Source organism: Mesoplodon densirostris, chromosome 15, assembly GCF_025265405.1.
Source record: "Mesoplodon densirostris isolate mMesDen1 chromosome 15, mMesDen1 primary haplotype, whole genome shotgun sequence".
Lineage (NCBI taxonomy): Eukaryota > Metazoa > Chordata > Mammalia > Artiodactyla > Ziphiidae > Mesoplodon > Mesoplodon densirostris.
The window spans coordinates 46,858,906-46,876,264 of NC_082675.1; the positions used below are offsets into that span (position 1 = coordinate 46,858,906).

Consider the following 17,359-nt stretch of genomic DNA (forward strand, 5'->3'; position numbering starts at 1 on the left):
GAAAAAAGAAGCCGCTTCTCCTAGACTGAGGAGGAGTGGCCAGAGACTAAGGAGGAATGGAATGATCTGTGAACATGGTGTTCCATAAGCCAAGGGAAGACAGTTTGTCAGCAAGAAGGAAGTAATTAACTGTGGCATAAGCTTTTGAAAAGTCAAGTAAGATTAAGGTTAAAAACAAGTCATTGGATTGGACATGACTAAGCCGTTGGTGATGACAGGAAAGTGAGTTTCCTTGGAGTAGTGGTGACGAAGGCTCGATTGCAGAGCCGCAGATGGACTAGGTGAGGTGATGAAGAAATAGAAACAAAAGCGACTCTCAGAGCATCGCTTTCTTGCACCTGTCACACTTTGGTCCTCCTGAAAGCAAAGCCTGAAACACAGATGTGAGAGAAGCCAGTCTACTGGGAGATAATCCTGGAGGCAGAATCAGAGACTGGGAAAATATAAAAATCACTAAAAGTTGTGTTATTGACTTGATTAATACTGTGGGCTCAGTCCCATTTGTCACGCTCTGAGAAATGAGGTCTACTGCACTTCAGAGTTGTATCCTGGAAAGAGAGTACATTACCAGGCAATTCTAAGCTACCACAAACTTAGAGGCTTAAAACAACACACATGTATTACCCATAGTTTTTGTGTGTCAAATATCTGGACATGGCTTAGCTGGGTGTTCTGCTTTATTCTCACCAGGTTGCAACCGAGGTGTCGGCTGGGCTGCATTTTCATCTAGAGGCTCAGGTGGGGAAGGATCCATTTTCAAGCTCATGCTGATTCTTGGCAGGTTTCCTTATGGCTGTGTAACAAATGGCCTGCTTTTTGTGGCTGTTGGATGGATGGTGGGCAGCATTAAGTCCTACAGACCATCAGCAGTTTCTAGAGGTCACGCCAGTTCTTTGTCACATAGGCTTGCTTAATATGGCTGCTTATTGCAAGTCAGCAAGAAGAAGCTCTTTCCCCGGTCCACTAAAATGGGATGTTATATAGCATAATCATACACTATGTGGGTGAAGTCTCATCCCAATACCTTTGCCATGGTCTATTGACTAGAAGCAAGTCTAGTCAATAGACTTGCTTCTAGTCAATAGAAGCCCTGCCCTGCCTTCTAGTCAATGAGGCCCGGCCCTCATTCCAGGGGAGGAGATTACTCAAAATCATGGGCACCAAAAGGCAAGGAACCATTGGAGGGTCACCTTAACAAACAGGAATCTGGAGCACATGTCCACTGACTTCTCTTCCCTTTACGGTGAGCAGTCACTCCTCTGACTTTCTGGGCTCCACCTACACACAGACTGAGAGATGATGAAGCAGGTGCTCCAGGTGGACACTGACAGGTGTGTGGAGCTGTCAGCCTCAGCTATGCTGAAATTGGGTATTGAAGGGTTGTCCTATGGGACTCAAAGCCTTCTGCAATAGCATCATTTGGGTCTCTGTTATGTAGGTTTTTCTATGAAAAGGGACAGAGAAAATGAGGTAAACGCTGAAGGACAACTTCAGGTAAACAAGTTTTATGCACATGACAGAAGCAAATTGCAGGGTGGCTAAGAGCATAGATTCTGGAGTCAGATTGCCTAGTCAAATACTGATTCTATCATATCCTAGTACCACTACCCTGAGCTAGTCATTTAACATTTCTGTGTCTCAGTTTCCTCATCTATAAAGTGGGAATAATAATAGTTCCTAACTTGAATGAGCATAAAAAGAATTAACATATGTACATATGTTAATTGGAACAAGAAAACTACTATATCCATGTTAACTATTATTTCTATTAAGCATTTCTGTTTATTATTGGAGATGATCCAGGCAAGAGCAGATTATGGACGACGTAGGAGAGGTTAATTTCATGAACAAAGGTCTTGAGGAAGCAAAAGGTCATGGGAACCAGTGTATTAATGGAGAGATTGCCTTAAATAGGAGCAGAGCCAGTCATCCATTATAAAGGATGGAGGTCAAAGTACATGGTATAGTTGTTGGTAGTCTGGTAGAGTTGGTGGTGGAAAGATGAGAGAGTTCTGTTTCTATTTTATCATTAAAATGCAAAGTTATGTTAAGCAAGGAAGGTAGTCTAGAGAATGAAGCAGAGAGTAGGCGTAAAACAGGAAATTGACTAGACCAGTCTTTTGAATTGTTGACTCTAATTCATAGTAAGAAATATTTTTTATGTTGTGAACTGGTACATAGCTCACACATGTAATCTGGAACTTAAATTTCATGAATAACACTTAGTATTCCCATGTGTAACACACACTGACCATTTCTGTTCATTGCCTTCTAATTTATTAATAATGCAGGTGGCCATCCCTCGAGTTAATTGGCTGTGTTTCAACCAATTGGCTGTATCTCACTGTTTGAAAAACCCTGAACTTAGATAACAGGGCAGAATTGTGGGTCAGCACTGACAACACGGTTAAATGTTTTTTCTTGAGCCATGTTCCAGGGTTCATGCAAAATTCATGAAAGAGCTGGCAAATGGGGTTTATCCAGTGATAGGGGTTTGCTGAGTAATTACAAAGAAGAGAAGGGAAAAGAAGTTAAAGTTATAGTGGAATAGATTAAAGCAATGAATAAATTGAGGTTGAGAAAGGAAGGAAATGAGATCAATGAAACAATGAAAAAGTGGTAGGGTTTTGCAAGAGACCGAAAATTGACAAAGATGTATTGGAAGCTTTCCTAAAGAAACTCAGCCAGGGCTTCCCTGGTGGCGCAGTGGTTGAGAGTCCCCCTGCCGATGCAGGGAATACGGGTTCATGCCCCGGTCTAGGAAGATCCCACATGCCGCGGAGCTGCTAGGCCCGTGAGCCATGGCCGCTGAGCCTGCGCGTCTGGAGCCTGTGCTCTGCAACCGGAGAGGCCACAACAGTGAGAGGCCCGCGTACCGCAAAAAAAAAAAAAAAAAAAAAAAAAAAGTAGCCCCCATTGGCTGCAACCAGAGAAAAGCCCGCTCCCAGCAACGAAGACCCAATGCAGCCAGAAATAAATACATTAAATAAATACATTAAATAAATAAATTTATATATATATAAAAAGTACAGACTCCAGACCAGACCACAATGTTACAATGTTTAAAATGTAATGAAGACTCGGCAGTCTTTTTAAGATTTATTTTATTTAAATTTATTTTATTTATTTATTTTTGGCTGTGTTGGGTCTTTGCTGCTGCGCGTGGATTTTCTCTAGTTGTGGCGAGCAGGGGCTACTCTTTGTTGCGGAACATGGGCTTCTCCTTGTGGTGGCTTACTCTTGTTGCGAAGCTCGGGTTCTAGGCACGTGGGCTTCAGTAGCTGTGGCTCATGGACTCTACAGCGCAGGCTTGGTAGTTGTGGCACACTGGCTTAGATGCTCCACAGCATGTGGAATCTTTGCGGACCAGGGCTCGAACCAACGTCTTCTGCATTGGCAGGCAGATTCTTAACCACTGCACCACCAGGGAAGTCCTCATCATAGGTCTTCTTTGTGCAAAGATTAACTTTGTGTCTATGGCAGGAGGAAGAGGGAAAGCTGGGCTTGCTACAAAATGAACAATTTATTTGGTTCACCCTTGCACTCATGAAAATACTGTTACCAAATATTTCATTTGGTACGTCTAGTAAATTGATTACTTTTTCTTAGTCTAGCCAGCACATGAAAATTTACTGATGATAAAATTTGGTGCTAATGCAAAATTTTTAGACGAAAAACACATGAGTGCACTCAATTCTTATGAGATGATAAAATATTGTTTTTGCTTCAATTCAGTCATTTACTGTGAATGTAACATGTTCGTTGTAGCCTTGACGTTGTAAGGCTAAGATTTAAAGGTTTTTTTCTCACAGGTCTATAAATCTCCAAAAATCTAAAACCTATTAACTTTTCTTGTTATTTCATTTATTATTTTCCCCCGATTTTATAATAAATGCTCATTGTAAAATGGAAACACAAAAACATAATAAAGAAATATTTCATCTGCAGATTACCACTCAATGTTTTAGTATATATAGAATCTTACATTTATATGAATTTGGAATTATACTAGAGAATTATCCTACTTTTTCATTAATACTGTATTTTGTCCTTTCTTAATTAAATAGCCTTCAAAATAAAATAATTGCATGATATTCCATTATCATCATAACAATAGTAGCAATAGCTATCTTTATTAATACATTGATGAGTCAAGCACTAAGATAGGATTCTTGGGACGTCCCTCGTGGTCCAGTGGTAAAGAATCTGCCTTCCACCGCAAGGGACACGGGTTCGAGCCCTGGTCCAGGAACTAAGTTCCCACATGCCGCAGGGCAACTAAGCGCGCATGCCACAACAAAGAGCCCACACCGCAATGAAAAGATCCTGCATGCCTCAATGAAGACCCCGTGTGCTGCAACTAAGACCTGAGGCAACCAAAAACAAACAAATAAATAAATTTTTTAAAAAGATAGGATCTTTACATGTATTACGTCATTTGTTCCTATTTTGTCCCCATTTTATATGTAACAAATCTGATGCTCCCATGACTTACCAAGGTTCCTCAGTTAGTGATAACAAAGTTGCAATTTGGATTCATGTCTTTCAGACTACAAAGTCAGTGCCCATGGTCACTACATCTGTTATCCTCATTTATGGTAACTTGCATCACAATAATGTATTATAAACCATTTACTTTCCTATCATGGGACATTTAGCTTATTTCCAATTATCCACATATTTCATGCTACTGAGATAAACATCCTTGCATGTGTGTGGAATCTTTGCACCATTATCCTACCTTTTCAGGATAAATTCCTTTTACCTGATTTACTGGTAATTTTGCATCAGAGTTCTGTAGGTTGACCCTGCCCCTCTCCTTTCAACGTTGGCGTTCAGAACGTCTCATTCCCTGTATGTTCACCTCATGTCCTTGGTTCTTAGAAAATTTCCAATTGGCCCACTTCCCATGGGAACACTCCTTAAGCTGCAAGTCTTGACTCTTCCACCACGTCCCTTCCTTGTTTCATAAAACCCTCTGAAGCTCCAAGCCATCATGGTTACCCCGTGAGCACTGCCTGTCACCCTGCCTGACACGGCTTCCACATGACAGCATAGCACTGCCAAGCATCTGCCACTTCATGCACAGAGTCACCTGTTGCACCTGGTGCTGGCCCTCCTTGCCCCATTTGTCTCCGGAGATTTGACAACCTGACTTGTTTTGGGAAGAGATGCAACATAATTTGCATGCATGTTATTGGTTAGCAGCATTTATGTGGCAAAATTAGCTCATTTTTTTAGTGTTTACTGAGTGTCCTCATCCCACGATTCTACCTTAAGACCATGCCTCCACTTCCCTTCCATGTGGTTGTCAGGAATCACGGAGCAGAGTTCATTCTGAAACGGTTAATCAACTGAAATTGTGGAATTCTACAAACTAATGTGTTTCTCTTTGGTACATTTCTAGCATTTTGTGTAATGTATCTGATATGAAGAAGCAAACTTTAAATGCTTTAGTTTCATAAACTTCCAAATAATCACCTACATCCAGATACTAATCCCTATCCATGGTTCTCAAACTTTAAAGGGTGTAAAAGTGACTTAGCAAACTTATTAAAAAGTGCGGCCTTCCATACTTCTTCCCAATAACCTGTCATCTCTGTGATTCTGATTCAAGGGATTTTTTGTTTTGTTTTGGCCACTTTGCCTGTGGGATCTTATTTCCCTGACCAGGGATCAAACCTGCACCCCCTGCAGTGGAAGCACGGAGTCTTAACAACTGGACCACGAGTCTTAACCACTGGACCACTAGAGAAGTCCCAAAGGGATCTTTATTTTAACAAACACCATGGGTGATTCTGAGGTAGATGATCTGTGAACCACACTCTAAAAAAATAGTGCAAGGTCACCCTACTATTTGTCTACTGTGAAAGAAACAGCATTTTGCTCTATCCTCATTCCTACATCCTAACATAAATAAAAGCAAGCAGGCAACTAGCAGAAATTCCACAGTTCTAACCTCTTAGCTCTGTGCAGATTTCCTGTAGGGATGTAAGGGACAACTACACCTTGGACTACATGCCTTGTCCTGTGCAAGAGTAGCTGATTCAGCTTGTTCCTTCTCACATGAGCACAGTCTGTATTAGGAAGGCCTTACATGGCTGTAATGGGAGCGCATTAAATGACTGTATGTAAAAAAATGAATGAATGAAACTGTGTTTAAAATTCTCAGAAAAGTTGGCAGTTTGGGGCAACGAATAGGATGTGCTATGCAGACAAGAAAGAGAAGCTAAGGATTCTCAGCTTCAAGCCTAAGTAATAAGAAGGAGGACACTATTTATACAGGCAACTCAGGAAGGCCTGATTGGATGTGGCAACATGCTGTTTGTCTTTATGCATGAGTTAAAAGTACTAGCCTAACAGAGGTCTTGACCTAAAAGTAAATAATAGGATAATAGAGGTCTTAAAGAAGAACTGGATAAGACCTGTAGCTCTACATAGATATCATGTAACCTCTTACAGCTTCATTATTCAAGGAGGTAAAAAAAATGATGGTTCTAGGTACATAGAAGGAAAAGCATTTTGTCGTCAGGATGTTACTGCCTAAGGGGTCGACCAGGGAAAAATCTGGGGTCGATTTCAATCTTGAGCCCAGGAAAACTCTGGAGGTAGAGACTAAAGGGAAAGCTTGTGGTCAAAGTCAGATTTTGCACTTAAAAAAAAGAAAGAAAGAAAAGGAACAAAGATAAAACCCCATCTTAAAACAGGGAATCCAATAAAGCAGAAAATGATTATACAGAGACCGCAAAAGCAGATTGCACTGAACTAATGGCAGATCTCTGTTGGCTTCCTCTGTTGAAGCAACATTTTGCAGGGGAAATCTCTAGGATTTTTGCCTTCTTTTTGCTTCCTGAGGCAATGTATGGCTTATTAGGAATTTTATCTGCTTTTCATTTAAGTCTTAAGACTGATCACACACTGATTTGTGGGCTATAGATATGATGTAGCTTCCTGACTACCAAGACTCAGAGACCTGGAAACTATTATTAGCCATGAAGTTCCCAAAGGCCATCACAGGTAAAACACTGATCGAGTTTCTGGGGAAAATGAATGGGAACATAATGGCAAGTTGTCAGCTGTAGAGAAGTGGATACAGGAGCTATGATTATTCCCAGCTATGGCATCCTCTGCTCCTATGATAATAGCAGCAGCTGACATATATTGAGGGCTAACCCAGTACCAAGTCTTTTCATGAATTAACTCTTTTAACTGACAACAAAACTATGAAGTAGACTCCTCCAACCCCCTCAATAGGTGTCATACAAGTGAGGAAACTAGACTCAAAGTTTGAGTGACTTCTCAAATCCCACAGCTAATAAGGGTGGAGCTGGGAGTTTGCATCAAGGTAGTCTCTCTGGAGTTTTTGCATTTAGATAACCATGGTGACTGCCAAGAGTCTTAAACTCCCAGGCAAGCAACTGCTTGCCTCGGAGGCAAACCATTCTTTAGCCCAACAAGCTAGCAGAGCAGCTAAGGATGGGCTTGGCAGGAGGAATCTTAAGCACAAGTAATTTTCAAAGAGCTTTAGAATTAGTGCCCTTTTTAAGAAGTGGATGTTCCTCTTTCCAGCCAATTTGAATAGAGTAGCTGCACAGTGTTTCAAACAAAGCAATCCTTTGCAGATACTTCAGCAATCTTTGCGATGTATGTTCTGAACCACTGGAAATATAAGATCCAGTCATCAGATGATCATTATGAAGAAACATATGCTCAATTGACAAACATTTGAAAATGAAAAACAAAAACCAAAATAATCTTCCAAAAAACCCAACCTTTTCATTATCCTGTTTTCTTAATTGATTTATGTTAACATAAAATGGGTTGTTATGTGACTTATTTAAAATTATTTGGTTTTATTAGGAGTGCCTTTTAGGTGGACCACTCTGACTTTCATGTTTAAAAACCATTTTTTATTCAAATGTCTTACAGCCACCCTAATAGAACCCTAGGAAAGGAGTTCTATTATTATTCCCCATTTTAGATGAAGAAAACCAGACACAGAGAAATTATGCAACTTAACCAACATCCCATAGCATCACAGTCTTTAGAATAGTAAAATTAGATAAATGTGGTGATGACAACGGAACAATTTCCTCTCCAAATCAAACTCTAAAATTCTAAAAAATGTAGAACAGGATTCTAAACAAGAGACTCATTTCTCTAAGAAAAATACAATCCCATAAGCTCATATCAGACACATGATTAACAAACACACTGATTTTTAAAAACTATTTGATTTACTTTATCATAACTAGTAATATACAAGAATTTTATACATAATTTATTAAAAATAACTTTGAGAAATAGTATTTTTGACTGAGTAGTGATGAAACTATTGAAAAGATAAACTGATTATTGAATAAATTACCCAGTGTTAATTTTTAAAAATAATTGTTATAAGCCAATCCTGTGAATTCAAAATAGGCATATTATTAACAATCCTAAATATCAGAAATACTTTTTAAATGTCCATATGGTTAGTATGGATAGAAAATTCATTGACTGAAATCAGCTGTAAAATGTAGCCTGGAATTTGGTTGGCTATTAAGTTTAACTTTGTCTTATTATTTCAAAATTTAAATAGTTCGAACCAGTTCGACATTTGTTAAAAACTGTAATCTCAAAATATTAAAAAGAAACTTTACAAACACATAGCTATAACTAGCTACCTCATCTAAAAAGCTATAAAAGTTATTCCTAGAGAGATTTCACGATCCCTGTATTGCAAAGCTTATTTCAAAAAACATCACTATTTTGCATTTATAAACTGTATCCTTGCAATAATGAACTGTAAATATACTATTATACGCTAAACATCCACACCCCAATTTTAATTACACTATTCCTTTTGTTAACATAAAATGTTGCATCATATAAAAGCATGACATATTTCTACAGTTGAATGGCAAAAGTAAAGGGTCTTTGCTGAGGAGATAATGAAGCAATCACCAAAATAGTTGAAACAAAAAAAAAATTGACATTACATTGATTTTAAGAAAAGCCAAGAATACAGGTGCTTACATAAAACAGAAACACAGAATGTCACTTTATAAGCAAGGAAAAAGAGGAGTCTTTTAAAAATATTTATATTCTCCAACCCAAATTGGAGTTTTAAGAACAAAAAGAAGAGAAAGAGAAAGAGAGAGATAGAGGGAAAAAGAGAGGGAGAGGGGGAAAGAGGGAAGAGAGGGTGAGAGGCAGACAGAAGGGGTGGTGGGGAGTGGCGGGGACCAAAGACCAAAACCTTGCAGGAGTAAAAATACATTCTTCAGCATTTTTTTAATTTAAATTTTGCGGAGAAGGTGGGCAACAGAGGAAATGTAGATTCAGTGCCAGGTTTCACAGAGAATACAACACAAAAACTAAAGTCCACAGAAATGGAATTATAATAACAGTGCTTAGTTGGGAATCTCCCTTTGCTTTATGAAGCAAGGTCATGTTACAAGACTAAAACAATAGCAAGAATGTAGTGTATACACTTTAGAATGTTTAGAACAACAGTCTTCAAGCACCACACAAACAATTAACTTAGGTAACTGAAGATAATGTTAGAGCAAGACCTCTTTAATTTTCCATTCGGTTATACTCCAAGTAGTCTATGATATAGACTTGAGTTAATTCCATATTATTGCACCATAAATTGGCTGCTGTCACTATACCCAAATGTAAACAATAATGCAGACTTTCTCAACTTGTCTATCTGCAGGTGTCCTTAGGTGGAAGACAAGTAATTAAAAACTATGGAAAAATCAGGAAATGTGTGTAGTTATTCACAGCATCCCTCTGTAAAAGCACATTTGGCTAAAGAGATCTCAACAAAATAAAGGGGAAAAGCCCCCAAAACTGCATCTTCTATTTTTAAAAAAATCCTGGCTTGTAATAATAATTTAGAAGAGACAATTAAAGCCACTGGCTTTTGTAGACTAAATAGAACACACTCATCTCTTCATGCATGTTTCTGCTAGTGTCCTAAATTTGGGTTCCAAATGATCCAAAAATTCAAGCCCATCTTCTTCTTGTCGTTCACTGCAACAACCCACAGAACCAGCCGCCGATCCTTTTCCTTCATAGTTATACGTCCGGACGTAGTCTTGAGCATGCATGTGACTGTTATCCTGATTACACTGCTGGACCTTCTGCCAAGAGAAAAAACACAGCATATTTTATTACTATTTTAAACACCGAAACTTACTAGCATAAAAATAATTGCTTTGATTTACCTTTCATTGTTTAATTTTTAATCAGAGTGTGTCCTCTGATGGATTCCTACATATAAAAAACACCCATGATTGGTCTATATCATCAATCATACCATCATTTCACTACATAGAATGTTTCTAAAAGTCACACATGTGGCAGCAACTATACAAGTGTTCGTTTTAAGTAATCATTGCTTTCTCTTTCAAGATTATGGCTAATGTGAAATGCATCCCTTAAACTGAACCTGAATGCATGTGGGCTCAGAGCTTTCCAGATAGGCATAGTGGCTGTGCAGGCTGGAATTGCCTTGGACCCCACTTTTGGTCTTTAAGACACGACTTGTCTGATGACAATGGCATCAGAGAAATGGCAACACAAAGTCATGAGAAAAAGAATTTGAATATCATATGATTTCAGAAGCAATTAAAAAGCAAACAAAATATGAGGAAAAGTCAATATCCACTTAACATCTGATCATAACTAAATCAAAATTAAGGAAAATCAAATTTCTTATTAGTAGGTTAATCATTAATTGAAAATAAAGATCAGGCCACTAAACTGTAATCATTTAGAAAGTTGAAAAGGAAGCAAAATAGATTTGTAGGTCACTTAGGGAAACCCACTTCACCAAGGCGGGGCTGAGTGTAGGTGTACCACTCGGAGTACGCGTATCTGCTGTTGTCTGCCTCTACTTGTCCTCCTCTGCAGGAATCCAGGGTGTGCTGTCCACCTCCCTTACACGCTTCCAGGGTGTGATGATGCCCGGCCTCCTGGCAGGACTCAATGGTCTGCCCTCCTTTCACCATTTCAATGGTCTCCTGCCCTCCGTTCTTCACTCTGGATCCCAGGGTGCTGCAAATTCCCTGAGTGGAGCCTCCCGCAGTATGGGTTGTGAAGCCATTGGTGGAATACTGAAACAAAACATTTGGCATTGGGGAAGTATGGAGGAGAACAAAAAATGAGAAAAAGAGCAAATCATGCAGATAATGCTGTGACTTTTCATACTATAAGGTAAGCATTCTGAGGGCAGGAACTCCATCTGTCCTGGCAATCCCAAGTACCTAACTACCGTAACCCCAGTACTTCACGTACTGTCCAATACAAGCAACAAACTATAGATGTCAAGTGGTCTGAACCTTGAGACAAGTCAGAAAGCTTGATGTATATTCCTTCTTCGAAAACTTCTTAGAATACTGTACAACTTCATTTGTGAAATCCTTCCAGCATCTCACATCTCAAGATCAGGATTGTACACTATTGTCTTACATGGATTGACCCTGATTCCCTTCACCTGACTAGAACAGAAACAGAAATAATAATCAGTATTTTTATTTAGTGTCTAATTGAGTTCCCTTCAACTGAAACAAAATCAATAGAAATAAAAGTTGCTGTAAAAATCTTAGCAGCAATACTAAATCCTTGTGATAATTAAATACAAATAAATCAGCAGAGAAAATAAGAACACCAAAGCTCTGGCCACTAATTTTCCATGTTACTTTTCTGTAGGAAACTCTAAGTTTTATTTTTTCTAATACCTTCCTAGATGTCAACATCCTTTTGTTTTCTAAATCCTTCCTGCTCTAATCATCAATTATGCTTTTTGTAGGGAATTTACTTGTTCTTCATCCACATATTAGGCTGGAAAACAAAGCTGAAGCAGTGTAATCACCTGTTAGCATTACTGCTTCATATATTTGACTTCAGGCTCCTTTCTAACCTATATTAGAGCCTGAAAGCCTCCATTAAAGTTCTTCCCATGATGATCAAAGCCTGTAGTCATTTTATTGCTGTTGCCAGAAAAAAAAATTAAAACCATATGCTGATGATCTGTGAATAACTAAATGAAACATTCTTACACACAACCAGCAGCTTCAACATATAAAAAAGACTGGGTCTAAAGTTGAAGCCATGACACCCTTGAAATAGAAAATAATAATGACATGCCGAAGGATTTTTACTATTACGTAACACTATATGGCCGAATTGAAATGCCATATATCACCATAGAATCAATGTCATTTTATCTGTCCCCTGGGACTGATGACATTTTATATATTGTAAGTTACCTGATTTCAAAAGAACTTTGCTCAGAAAAGATCATTATTGTTGGTTAGGCCAATTTATCATCTGTATGTATTTTGAAAAGACAAACAATTTACCACTTTGTCATCGCCGGGAGCTTCAGTGTTTGATACAATGAGGTTCTGCTGGGCTAAATCATCAGGAAATACTTTTGGCTTTTTGGCTGCCCCAGCAGCCCCACAGACTAAGGCAAATAGGACACCTGGAGGATGAGAGAGATTTTCAGTTTATTGTAAAACAATGTTATGAATTTATGATGACAAATATGAAAACAACTTTCCAGAAAACATAAATATTATTGCTTGTGTCAAAGTAGCATCCAGTAGAAAAGTCTGCCCTAACCAGATATGCCACAAACAATGCTAAGGGCTGTATTTGTGTTGAATTTTATGTCTATGCTAATTAGGATAGCACTAAAATGATACCTAAATGCACTTTCAATAAATAAATTAAATATGTGCCTGTTAAATAGAAATGTAGCTATATACAAATGAGCAGCCATAGATAACAGTGCTGATTCTAAGAATGTGGCCTGAAAGTTATTTTAAAAGCTATCATTTTAATTCATGAAAGGACTTACAAAATAGCAATGCTATGCCCAATAATATTGCAAGGATGGCCCACTTTCCAAGCATTCCATTGCCAATCTGCAGAGAAATGTCAGTGTTGCAGTCACTTGGGGTAACACAGTTACATAATATCACGTTTAATTGAGTGACAAGTGATTGGCCAAGCCTATCTGTAACTCTGGCAGGTACTGTATATCGTCCAAACGGGAGGTCATTCAGATAGGAAAGACGTGCTGCTGTATCTGAAAGGAAATAAAACCAAGCGTTATAGAATGTCATTGATTTCTCCTGAGCATAAATAAATAACTAGTGACAGAATATTCATATTTCCCTACAACTGGATATTCCTGATGGGAAAGGCACAAGTGCTACACGATTGTAAGCGTGAATGGACAAAGTCTTTCTAACCATATAAAAGTTTGTCTACACTGCCTCTTTTTAGAAAGGTCTTTCTTTCGGCTTTTGTAATAATATATTTTATCTGTGGATAAACAAATCCTTCCTATCACAAATAACAGACTTGTTTAAAGACTGATTTTTATCACATCTTTAAAATTTTTAAATTTTTAAAATACCAGTCAGTGTATATTTTCTTTTATGCATGATTCATCAGAGAATTTAATAGACTAAAATTCTGGATGTTTTCCCTTACTTTGTTTTCTATACATTGTGCCAAACCTTGAACATATTTTCAAGGCATGAGTCATGCTGCTGGAACTTCTTCTCATGGTCCTACAAGACACTGGGACCAACTGTATTTTTTTTGGTTTCTATGTATGTTTTTTTAGGTCAATAGTAGAAAATATCCAGGTCAAAATCCTAGTCTTGGGAACGCCAAAAATATACTACTCTACATATAGATGACACATGCCCATGCCCAAGAATAATCCTCCCCACTTAACTGGCTCAGTGTGACATTTTCATTATTTCATAATTTGAAGCTCTAAATATAAACTTGGATATTTGGGTAAAAAAAAAAAATCACTGAATCAAGTCAATTTTAAGAGAAAGCATGGTTAACCCAGTGAGTCTATGTATGTGTAAGAAATCATAATAAGACTAACAAAACCACAATTTATGATTCAAAACGTGCCATGGTCTATTGCATTGACTATCTTGTTTACTTCCCCCAATAATCCCATTTTACACATGAGTAAATTGATGCCCAAGAAGAATAAATAGCATGGCAAGACCTAAAGCCTCTTTAGGATACGTTCTTCTTAACCTGGCATTTCCCAGGCTTTGGGGCTCTTTCACAGCCCAGTAAAATTTTAAACTAACAAAGTTTTGCCCAACATAATCCTGACAACGTTTCATTGTACTAAGTAGGAATATTTTTTAAAATTACCACCTCCTTTAACATTATGTAAAAAGAAATATTATGACACCAAATAAGTAGAAAGGACATCTAAATATAAGGTTAGTTCTCAAGCACACACACGTTAGAATGCTGTTACAAACACTGAAAATGTTGTCAGTTCACAGAGCAACTTGTCATAATAGGAAGTCAAGGAATACTCATTGAAAGCATGGGAATGAAAACCTTTCAAGGGCATTTTAAAGGCACCCCCCACTCAGCTTACAGTGGATCTTGAGTCGTGAAAGCTGGAGTGACATGACATCATGATGCACAGGTACTGTAGTGCGGTCAGGAGATGCAGAATGTGCTGGAAAGTTAAGAGCTGATGTAGGGAATGAGGCAATGGTGGGAAAAAGGGAGGTTCCTTTTGTTTTTGCCATTCTTGTCATCATAGATTCTAACATGGGTAAAGTCAGAAGTACAGACTGGGACCAAGTGGGGGAAGAATCCCACATAGAAAACAGTAGACAAGAAATGGTCAGAAGTCAATGCAGTGCAGAAAGAAGGGATCCTATGGTGGACACTGTGATGCATACCCAGATCCCCTGTAATCAGGGATGTATTGTCCCAGCTGCTTGGGAGGCTATCAGCACCATCAGTGACTGTGCCTTCCTGCCAAAGGTCACATCCCTGAGGGCAGCCCAACCCACTGATGAAGCAACGTAAAAGCACAGAACAGAATGGCCATTCTGAAGGGCCATTTAGTTCAGACTCCCCGTGAGTCAGCCGAGGCTGTCCTTTGGCCTGAGCTACAGCTTGATTTCTCTTTTTGCTAAATCCTGCTTCCCTTCCTTTCACACATATTAATGCCAAGGAAACTCCTTGATAAACATTCAGCCTGGAAAGACTGTCTCAGAGTCTGCTTCCTGGGTAGCATACCTGCAAGGGATGGGGATTCCCTTATGACTTAGGAGACCACTGTCATATGAAGACTCTGTGCAGGTGGGAGGTACACAAGTCAGGAACTGGTTACATCAGACCTAGTCTGGGGTGGGGGGTGGAGTACGAATGAGAATTCACCCAACACCAAAGGGAATCCTGGCACAGGACTGATCAGAGACTGGCACTTCTCACCACATCAACATTGAGAAACTCACGTTCTTTTGTTGGCAGTTACCATTCAGTGAATTATTCTTCTACTCCATCAGGAAAAAAAATATTTTAGATATCCTGATGCTGAGAAGGACAAAGTAATGTTTAAAAATACATACCGTTAATTTTTGTCAGTCTCCACATTCTAAGTACTTCTGAATCAGAAACACCATCCAAACTGAAGTCAAAGGGTGGGCCGTGTGTGGGTTCATCGGGATCTACGGCCACAATCTCCGCCGATGACATGACAGTTTTACAGATTATCACTGTCCGCTGAGGTATGAATGGGCCGTTATCATTCATGTCTTCAAGTATAATACCTAGTGTCCCAGTACAGCTTCTCTTATCTAGAAAATTGGATATGAAAATACAATTTTTTAATGTTTTGAGTTTTCACTGGGACATTACACATTGCAAAAAATTTATTACTTATTAGGCACTTGTACCATATAAATGAGAGTGACAAGCACAGTCCCAGGCTATGTGCTTAAGGTAAGTTAACAGAAAGACGTTATCAATTTCAAATGGGTTATACAGAAAATAACTGCTATTTAGATTTGTCATTCATTCACTAAAGAGCTGCAATAGACATGGGAACTTTTATGGAGGTGAGCTTTGACAGATTTTTAAAAAGAGGAAGGAAGAGGGGACCAACAAGGATATTTCTGGTATATTTAAAAGCACAAAGAGATTTAAGGAGGTGGGAAAGCACATACACACACCTATGTTCTGGATGTAATGAAGGGGAAGGCACACTGGTGGGAGCTAACGCTGGAAAGAAGAACCAAGCGTCCTTGAAAGCCAACATAGGGAGCTTGGAGTTTAATATGCATTTAGAAAACACTTAAGATTTGGGGGCAGGAAAAGTGAAAGACAGAAGGCATGTATTTGGGAGATTAGAACAAAACTAGTACACGTAAATGTTCAAAGCATGAAAGACCCCAGAAGTGGAAAAATATTTTCAAACCAGAATAATCACTCTGAGGTGTAGCCTAAGGAATTCATCTATCTACGTATTCAATAAAAACTTACTGAATAACTACTTTGTACAGGGCACTGCAGTGGAAAATCTGGAGATTCAAAAATGAGGTGGTCATGGGTCCAGGCCACAAATTAGTAACACGGTTGTGAAGTCTGAAGTTGAACATAAATCCAGGACTTGTGTCTCTAAATCGTTTATTCTTTCTGTTTAATAAGAAGGCCTTGAACATCAGGCATGGAGAAGAGGATGAAAAAAACCTGTGCCACCCGCGACCTGGGGCTATGCCTTATACGAAAGTGCCCACCTAGGAAAGCAGGAAGACCAGGCACTGGCATGCAGTCACAGCCTCGACCCAGCAAAAGAACCTATGATATTCCCAGGGTCATCATGGGCCAGGAGCCATAGCCCACCAAGTTAAGAAGGGGTTCTGAAATGTGGGCCACAGCAAAGAACATGGTGGAGGCAACTACAAGACCACTATGAGGTAAAGTGGAAGAAAGAAAAAAGTCAAAAGCAGAGGCAAACCAATACCCCCCATTTAATGTAAGCTTGTAAATTAAAATTCCTGAATGAGCAAGATTAATGCTTAAAGGAAAACCAACAAAATCAACAATCAGAAGATTAATTCACTCTATGCAAGATATCTTTGAAACACGTATATTTACTATCTTCAAAAGCATAAAGAAGGTTAACTGTTTAAATAAGCATGAAAATGACACTGAAATTCCAGTAGAAATAAACATTCATCTAACAGGGACTCTAGAAAAAAAGGATAAATAGAATGGTAGGGAAGTAATACTTAAAGAAATGCTTGCTGAGAATATCCCAGAATTAAAGAAAAAAAATGGATCTTCTAAAATATATTCTGACTGTAGTGCTGGGTAAATAAAAATAAATTCTCAGCATAACACTGAATTAAAACTATATATAGAACACAACCTAGGGAACTATAAAAGTTATCTGCATGTATTACCTATAAAGAGACAATAATTAAACAGACAGTAGAATATGCATCAGCAACAAGAAATGCCAAAAGATGATGGAGTACTACTTGCAGGGTACTGAGGGAAAGAA

General features: G+C 38.6%; 1 protein-coding gene across 3 annotated transcripts in view; it reads right to left on the reverse strand.

The window, feature by feature from the left end:
* Window positions 1-7,888: 7,888 nt before the first annotated feature.
* Window positions 7,889-17,359, reverse strand: part of DSC2 (desmocollin 2) — a 32,079-nt gene continuing 22,608 nt past the window's right edge. For 2 of the 3 annotated variants that reach the window (XM_060118261.1, XM_060118259.1), the window contains 5 exons: window positions 15,423-15,650; window positions 12,863-13,093; window positions 12,360-12,484; window positions 10,824-11,111; window positions 7,889-10,136 (listed from right to left, as the gene is read on the reverse strand). In XM_060118261.1, coding sequence (XP_059974244.1) covers window positions 9,939-10,136; window positions 10,824-11,111; window positions 12,360-12,484; window positions 12,863-13,093; window positions 15,423-15,650 — 1,070 coding nt within the window. In that variant the 3' untranslated portion in view covers window positions 7,889-9,938. The remainder of the gene's footprint in view (window positions 10,137-10,823; window positions 11,112-12,359; window positions 12,485-12,862; window positions 13,094-15,422; window positions 15,651-17,359) is intronic. The other variant, XM_060118260.1, reaches the window with a different exon arrangement.